This window comes from Phalaenopsis equestris, unplaced genomic scaffold, assembly GCF_001263595.1.
Source record: "Phalaenopsis equestris unplaced genomic scaffold, ASM126359v1 Scaffold000055, whole genome shotgun sequence".
In the NCBI taxonomy this organism is placed as follows: domain Eukaryota; kingdom Viridiplantae; phylum Streptophyta; class Magnoliopsida; order Asparagales; family Orchidaceae; genus Phalaenopsis; species Phalaenopsis equestris.
This window is the reverse complement of record NW_018164497.1, coordinates 526,637-536,002: the sequence shown is the minus strand read 5'-3', so window position 1 is coordinate 536,002 and position 9,366 is coordinate 526,637. Positions and strand designations below refer to the sequence as shown.

Below are 9,366 nucleotides of genomic sequence, written 5' to 3'. Positions count from 1 at the left end.
TGACAGCTTCTGGTAGGGGCGGCGGCAGCTGGCGGCGGCGGCCAGCAGCAGACGGTGAGTGGTAGAGCCTCACACAGGTAATACTTAAAAAAAACATGTTTTTAACGAACAAAAACACAATTTTTGTGTTTTTGAATTTTTGAAAACAGGCCTTGTGTTTTAGAAATAAAACAAAATAAAAAAAAACTATGAATAAAGAAATATTATTTTTGGGTTTATTTTTTGTTTTTTGTTTTCAGAAACAAAGAATTAAAAATAGAAAGTAATCCCAAACATGGCCCTAAGTTTTGAAGTATTAAGATGTTTTAGAGTTTTAAAACATTTTAAGTTTAAAATTTGGAAAGATTTTAAATTCTTAAAAGTTTAAGTTTTGAACTTTTAAGGGTTCTAGAGTTTTGTTTTATTTTTGAAAAATATTTTGATTATTTTGAAGGTTTTCAAGTTTTGACAATGATTTTATAGTTTTGAAAGTGATTTAAGGTTAAGAGATTTGACTAAAGTTTGATTTAAGCCGATTGACTAGGGTTGAGAGTTTTAGTTGACTGAAGTTGATTTAAGTCGAACAGATTTAATTGAAATCGATTAGTTTGATTTGAAATTAAAGGTTTGATTGGTGTTTAAAGCTTAATTAATGGTGAAGGTTTGATTGAATTTTAACCCTATACTATGGGGCATGATAAGTTAGAAGGATTTCTTTTTAAAAGTATTCTCAAGGATTTTAGCATGCTAGAATCATAAGACTACCACATGATTGATTGACTTTGCATGGCGGATGGCGGAGGCTACAGAAGGCGGCGGCTTGCAATTGCGGGTGGGGGCCGACGAGCGAGTGCCAGGTAACGACTACAGCTGGCAAGGGCTGACGAAGGGTGGCGGGCGAGGGCCGACAACGATGGTCGGCAGGCAGCAGGCGGCGAGTGAGAGCCAGTTGTGGCGGGCGGCTGGCAGCAGCGGGCAGCAAGGGCGGGCGGAGGAGGCTGGTGTCGGGCTTCAGGCTGTGGCGACGGGCGACGGGTGCCGGACGACGACTGCTGTTGATTGAAACCTTTACATGTGATTAATTTTTTTAGGCATAAAACTTTTCGGGTAGGCCAACGAGTGAGAAGATGTGAAGGGCTTGACTAAGATTTCAGATAGGCTAGGGAGAAGAGAAGAAATGGGGGACTTTGGTGAGGTCTTGGGTAGGCTAAAAAGTGGAAGAGAGAGAGAGAGGATTAATGGATTGGGTTTCAGGTAGGGTGAGAGCGGAGGAAATGGTGAGGTATTGTGTGTGACTTTGGATTTGTGAGAGTGAAGAAAATAATGAGGTGTTGTGGTTAGGGTTTCGAGTATGGGGTAGAGTGGAGGAAATTGTGACATTATGTATTTTCGGGTATGGGGTGAAGAGAATGAGAGATTGTAGTGTTGTACGTGGTTTAGGTTTTCAAGTATGGGATAAAAAGGAGAGAGTCTGGTGTTGTGTGCGGTTTAGGTTTTCAGGTATGAGGTAAAGAAAATGAGAGAATGTGGTGTGTTGTGTGGTTTAGGTTTTCAAGTAGGGTGAGAGGAAAGAGTGTAGTGTTGTGTGGTTTAGGTTTTCGGGTAGGGGTAGAGAAGAGGGGGTGGTGTTCTGTGGCTTTAGCTTTCAGATATGGGGTAAAGCAAAGGAGAGAATGTGGTGTTGTGTGTGGTTTTGGCTTTCAGGTAGGATGAGAGAAGAGGGAGAGAAAGTGGTGAAGAAATGGAGAAGAAAGTGTGGAATTTGGCCATCTTATGAGAGGAAGGGAGACACATGGTTCGGCTATGGTGGAAAGAAGAGGATATGGGAATTCAGCATACTTTCATAAACCAATCCATCCAAAATATTGAAATGAGAAAGAGCGAGTAAATTATACCTTGGATTGGAGAATTCCTTGGTTTCCTTGCCTTAGGCGAACCTTCTTTGTTGTACAGGGTTCTGACCTTGTGTGGAGGAATGAGAGTGAGAGAGTGAGAGGGAGAGGGAATGGGGAATGACTCGGTGTTACGAGAGGAGGCGTCCGTTGGATGAGGGTTTAACTAGGGGTAAGAAAGGAGGGAGAAGTTAAGGAGGAAAGAGGGAACATTGATTCTTTTTTTTTTTAAGAAAAATCTGAATTTGCGAGAAGGTAGTCATGGTGGTTATGGCCAAAATTGAAACCCTAGCTCACTTGGAAGAGAATAATGCAAAGAATACAATGGTGCAATTGGTTTTGGATGAAAAGATGTCTACCTAAAGATATTTCAATTTGAAGTGGCTAGGTGATTATGGCTAAAATTTTGCTAATTTGGTAGAGAAAATACAATAAATTCAAGGGTGAAATTGATTTTGACTTGAGAGGGCTCCATCTCAAGACAAGGTCAAGTTGAGGGTCTCATCCTATGAGAAAAAATTTGGTTGATTTTGAGTGGAAACTATTAGTGAGTTTTGATTAATTAAATTAAGTATTTTTAGCTTACATTTATTTTGGTTGAAGTTTAATTTTGATTTGAATTTATTTTAAGTGAACTAGTAGGATTATTATTTTTATCATCGAAATTAACATCCAAATTAGGGTAGGTTTCAACGGGCTCCCAAATAGAATCCGATTTAGGGACGGATGGATTAATTTGAAAGATTTTTGTGATCGAGAAGTACTCGCGCAGTTTATTTTGAAAAATAATGATTTGTTTAAAAATTTTTACATATGACCATTTTTCTTACATGAAAATCCAAAGTACAAAATTTTACATAAAAAAGATGTCTGATCATCATCAAATTGATTTGCATGTTTCTCATATATCATCGTGAACATCATACAACTAACTGAATAAAAATATAATCACAGGAATGGTCTGTAGAGAAAACGATAATTTCAGGGTGCCAGAAACTATAAGCTGAAGTGTAAAATTGTACATAAAATATGTTATAAAATCAGACAACTTTCAAAATAAAGTATCAAGCTCTACGATGATTTGTGGAGAAAATAATATTTTTGGTGTGCGTCTTCGTTAAAGTTGATTTTTTCATGTCAATTATAATAAGATTTAAATTAGTTATATTTGGCTTTATTTTGATTTTTTTTTATTTTAACTTTTATTTAGTTAGATTTTTATTTTAAGTTAAATTAGAGTTTAGCTTAAGTTTTAGGTTATGTTGTATAAACACGGCCACGGGACACGTCTATTATTGAAAATATAGAACACAGACATATAAGACATGTCGATATAATAAAAAAATTATTAAAATACATGTATATATTAAATAAATAAAAGAAAACAGTTAATAAAGGAAAAGAGATAATAACATTAACTTTAAAAAACTAAGATGCCCATAAATACATCTTAAGTTTATGGCATACAAAATGCAAGCATAAGAACATTTATTATATTGTAAAACGTCAAAATTTAGCTTCGTTGATCTATTAAAATTTTAGGGTGTTTACATACAGAGCACCGAATTCTTATGTATTTATATATCTTACACATAAAATTTGAGTTTTACATTTATGTCACTCAAACATTTCATATCAAATTTAAATATGTAAATCAAATCGAATGAAATACTTCTTTTTTATTTTTACATATGTAAGGTGGCATATATGAAAAAATTAAAATTTGATGTTAAATACGTAAATACATAATAATTGCGTGGAATGTATACAAATCATTTCGAAATTCTGCATTTTAAAAATTTAATTTTAAAAAATATTTTTTTAAAATTTATTTATTCATTAATTTAGGTACACATGTCCAACACGCGTCCCCATTTTTTTAATATTTGGACACATTTGTGCGGTGTCCGATACATGTCCCAACCATGTTGGAGAAGTGTTCATGTCTGATACGTGTCCGACACTGCATGGCTCCTTAATTAGGAGTGGCTGGTTTCAGCTCAAGTAGAGTACAAGTTATAGCTTATTCGAGTTCAATTCAGGCATCAGATAACAATATGAGGGATATCTTATGTCTAAGTGAAATTGAATATAAGCTAGGATAAATGATGATTGAAAAAAGAGGTCAACATCTTATCTTTAGTTAGGGTTTTTCATTAGAAGACTGTATGTGTTTTTTTTTTTTGGATCTTAATATATGTTTCTACTATAAGGAATATTGTATCATCTTTCTTTTGTAAGTGGTGTATATGTATCTTACTCAAGAATAGGTGGTGAAACCTCCTCGCCTCATGTACCTCATAACTTTGGAGCTCGTTTTGCTATTTTTAGTCAGGATAGTTGCCAACCTATGCTTATCCTCATCCAAACACTATCGAACTCACATATTGTCTTTCTGTTACCATTCCACAACCATCTCCCGACAAAACTTGTTTCTTGAACATCTTATAGAAGCCTTAGAACAATATCATCTGGTATCATTGCCCGACGAACACTAAAACTTTGGGGATTTTTCATTCCTACGTCTACCCAAAATTTAACATAACCCAAACCATCACTCAAGTAAATACTCTCACCATCCTTAACATAATTCTAACCCTAAACCTAAAATTTTCAAAGCCCAACCTTTCTACCTCGTAAAATTTACCCCAGCACCTACCCCGAAAATCTAAGCCTTGACCAACCTTTAATTTGCAATTCTACGTCTGACGACTAATTTATGGAGAAAAGAGCGTCATGTCGCCAAAAAGAAACCCCTCAACAAAGTGTCCATATACTTACCATGAAGAATATGTAGCGAGAAATCCTCCAGCTACAATAGAGGCTTGTCACCCTTAAGATGAGAATACCTAATGAGGTCACCCATAACTATGGGTGTAAATGAACCGAACACGAGCACATGTTCATGTTTGGTCCGTTGCAAATTAAGTGTGTTTGAAATAGACTTGTGTTTGGAATTATTCGTGAAGTTACTCTTCGTGTTCAGTTTGATTAGTTTAAAATATGTTTAAAATATTTGAATTGTTCGAAATCTTATAAATTTGTTTGTATTGTTCGAATTGTCTGAATTGTTCGAAATCTTTCAAAAACTTAAACTTTAATGAAATTAATGCTTGAACTTATATGAATCATAGCACAACTGCACAATAGCCGAAGCACAACTCATAACAAAAACCATAATATCAGATCTCATCCATATAAAATTCAGATTTAGAGACAATATGCGAGATTACACTTCTAATAACTTCAAAAACTAGGTTTCACTCAAAAAAATTAAATAAATCTAAAATAAATATAAGAAAATTTAAACTAAGAGGCGAACCTGAAGATAAATATGAAATTGTAGGATTTAATATAAGCTAAGAGACGAACCTAAAGATCATATTATAATTTATAGAATTTTATTTTTTAAAAAATGATAAATTTATAGAGCTATATATTTTTTTTTAAATTATGATAAATTATTTTAAATTATTTTATATTTCGAACAATAACGATTAGAACACAATTGAACAAATGATTGTTTGTGTTTGGTTCGTTTATAAACCGAACGAAAAAAACTATTCGTGTTCATTCATTTTGCTTGTTGAATGAATCAAACATGAACTCTCTGGTGAGTCGAACATGAACTGTTCGCAAACAATGAGCTTTTTTGACTGCCCTACCCATAACTATAGTTGTGGCTCACCAAATCGAGAGGAGAAGATGAATTTGTTTTATTAGAAATTTCCAAGTGACGAAGAACTAAAACCCCGATGATTTGACATTGAATATCCGGGAAAAGACCAGGATCTAAGAGTAAATGTGTATTTAACAAATTTTAAAGGCGCATGAATCCATAGAAACTTATCGAGTGATTCCAAACTGTGTCATGATTTTCTTAGTAGAAAGAGGCTCCCCAAGACGAGAGTTAAATTGACAACTATCAAGCTCAAGAGGAACATTTATTTGTGGTGGGAGAACCTAATACGTATTTGACAATGGGAAGGGAAGGATGAGATCACCTCATAGTCTAAGATGAAAATGAAGATGCAGCGCAAATATCTTTCCCTGCATTATCAACAGGATATGAACATAAAACTCCACCACCTGTGTTAGAGAGATTCTTTTGTGAAGAAGTACACAATCGAATTTGATCAACTCATGCTGCAATGTGAGTTGGTGGAGCCAGAGAAACATACAGTAGTGATGTATCATAGAGGACCGAGTTGTCCAATAGTAATGTAGTGCATTAGCAGTCGTATTGTTCCACTTAATGTACAAACCCTAACTTTAAAAATAGAAAAACAACAATATTATGAAGTGACACCCCAACCTTATAGACAGAGTTCAATCACAAGATTAGGCAACAAAAGTACACCTAATAGAGCACCCAAGCTGACCCCGCCTAAGGAAAAACTAGTTCAGAGTGGAGAAAGATGGAGGCAACCAACACTCAAATTTGTCCCAACAAAGAAGTATATTTAAGTGCCATGATTTTGATCACATTGTGTCTAATTGCCTAAACAAAAGGGTGATATCTTTCACTTAGCAGAGTGCAGCGGGAGAGGCAGAGGATGTCTACGTCATTCTTCCCGGTTAGAAGAGGTGTGATCACGGCAAGGAATTAAGCGTAGAATTTTGCATTTTTTTCTTTCTCTTTCTTTCCTTCTCTAATTTTTTTCTTATCTCTTTACCTCTAATTAGGGTATTTCCTATTAGAGAATATTTATATTTGTTTATTTTTAAGGGGCTTTTTCTTTGATTTTAGTATTTTCAATTATAATCTCTATTTCTACTACAAGGAAAATTTGTATCATCATTCTTTTGCAAGTGGTGTATTAATATCTTGCTCAGAAACAGTGGTGGAACCTCCTTGTTGCACGTACCTCTTTGTTTCAGAACTCACTATGTTTTTTTTTTCAAGGAGTCCTGTCATCTTCCTCACTAAATATATATTCTCAATAAAAGAAATTTCAGGATATTGAAAGAACTTCATTTCTAAATGAAAGTTTTTCCTTAAATCGTGGTTTCAAAAGAGAAAATTTTCCTCTCCACTTATTTTAACATATAGTACATAGATGTGATAGAAATTAAACTTTACCTGACTCATTTCACATCTCATGCGGTTTATCCTATCAGCATTCGGATCACTCGAGTAATAGTTCATTTGTTGACTTAAGACTCTTGAAAATTCATCATTCATGGCATAAGCAAGTGCTGAATGACAAGCACGACCATAAGCCTTTATGAATCTTCCATGAATGTTTTCAAGAAATAAGAAGGGAATTCTTCCTGCACAAGCATTCCAAAAGCTAGCATTCAATTAGACTATATTGTTTACAAACGCTATAAATGCATGACTTATTCAAGCAGAAATTGCCTTCATCTTCATTTTTGAATAACTTAAAATTTTATGAAGGAATATTTTTCAGACAAATCAAATATAAAATCTTTTTTTTTAATGAACAACCTTGTGAAAAGTTATAAACAAAAATGGCCGCTGACAATTTTAAAAAAAAAAAAAAAAAAAAAAGTTAAACAGTTGCAATTGACAAGCTACACTTTTTTTAATGATATATCAACTCAAGAACACATACGACTTACTCCTAAAGACAATAATAGATCATAAGAATATCCTTAAGCTTATTTAAGTTGCATGTCAAGATCTATGTTGATAAGGTCAGGCACACTGCCAATGTTCTACTAAAACAAGGGATATCAGATGATACTGAATCAAGATGTGCTTCTATTAAGAATTTAATTAGCATCCATATTCCACTAATTTCAGATAAGGTTTTCAATTAACTAAAATACAATTAGAAAGCATCAAATTCAAGCTATAATCAATACTGCTCTGATAAAATAAGTATGTAGATGTTAAACATTCATATAACATTTTAATCAGGAATAATAATTCCAAAGATCACATAAAAGTTTCTTTATTAGAAGGAAAAAAACTAAAAAATGTAGTAACTTCTGTAGAAACAACTTTAAGCTGATATAAATCATAACAAGCATGATGACCTCTTTGCAATGTTCGTTAAAAACTACATAATTTAATGAGTACTATAACTGTATTGCTTTTGAAATGAATGGGAAAATATACAACAAGCAAAACTTGAAATACAATCAGCAAGCATTATAAACCAAGGTATATGAACCAAAACCTGAAAGAAATTGAATTTTCCATCCGCAAATTTAGTTCCACGAAAAAATTCACTCCGACCAGCCCAATATCCCGACTTAAGGAAGTTACGAATAGTTTCAACTTATGTAAAGAAAGCTTGACAATGGCATCAGTCAACACAATACACCCCAGAAACTGATCACTATCTACGCAAATCAAGGCTCGAATGGCTAATTATAAAAACTTTAAACGAAAGAATTAAACGAGTCCTTGAATTATCAAATAAAAGGGAAACAGTGAAGTCATTGTGCAGAAACGAAAATAGGCGAATCGATGCGGCTGAAAAACAGCGAAGGGGAAAGCCGAAATAGTACTCACTTCCGGCGGTTTCCTCAGCCATACAGAGGACTGTGATGCCATCGGTTCGCTTAACATGGAAGATGTAGCGATCCTGCGAGTAAGAGACGTTGCTGTCTTGGGTACCAGTGATCTTCTCCAGGATTTGCCTCGCAATCGCGCTACCGTTCGTATGTGTCGAGCTGAACTCAGCCAGAACCACAGATCCCCGCGCCACCAGAGCAAAAAGGATCGCCATGCCGGAACGGGAAAAAGAACGTGGGCAGCAAAAGGTCCCGGGTTTAACAGGGGAGCCGGCAACTGCCTACATATTACACAATTTTGTTGTATTTATATTTTTAACTGCGATAATTTAGTATTTATATTTATAACACTTTTATGTCATAAATCTTCACATAAACATTTGTATTTCATTTTTAAAATGAAAATATTAATGATATTTATATAATAATTGTAATTGAAGTTATTTATATTTTTAGAGAAATATATCTCATAGATTATTTAAATTAAAATTTTCTAAGTTATTATAAGTAGTAGTCCAAGCTCTTTCACTATTATATGAATGTCCAACCATAGGAGCTCTTTGACACCACCTCTTCACAACAATTTCTCTATAATTAACAATTCTTGAGCTTAAGTGTTTGAACTACAATAGAATTTCATTCAATGATTTCTCCATTCTCCATTCATTAATTGTTTAAGTTTAACTATTATAGCTATTTTGCTTTGAATATTTTGTGTAATCTATAATATTATTAGTCATCAAAATATCAATTATGAACTTATTATAGCCATCATCAAATCATTTTTCATCATCTTCAAATCATGGCACACCATATTCAAATATGATTGAAATGTAGTTTAATTATGATCAAATAATCTTTTGAATCATAATCAAACTATCACTTAATCATGATTGAATCTTCTTGAGAACAATTGTATTGTCTTAGAACCATATTCGAACCTAAGGTAAACAATCAAATAAAATTTGATCAAAGTTGAATAATGATCAAATCATCTTCGAATCAT

General features: G+C 33.8%; 1 protein-coding gene across 1 annotated transcript in view; it reads right to left on the bottom strand.

The window, feature by feature from the left end:
• LOC110019435 (vesicle-associated membrane protein 711-like) overlaps positions 1-8,627 on the bottom strand; it is a 24,747-nt gene extending 16,120 nt beyond the window's left edge. The window contains exons 1-2 of the mRNA XM_020717089.1: positions 8,359-8,627; positions 6,955-7,145 (exon numbers count right to left, since the gene is read on the bottom strand). Coding sequence (XP_020572748.1) covers positions 6,955-7,145; positions 8,359-8,575 — 408 coding nt within the window. The 5' untranslated portion in view covers positions 8,576-8,627. The remainder of the gene's footprint in view (positions 1-6,954; positions 7,146-8,358) is intronic.
• Between the last annotated feature and the right edge of the window lie 739 nt (positions 8,628-9,366).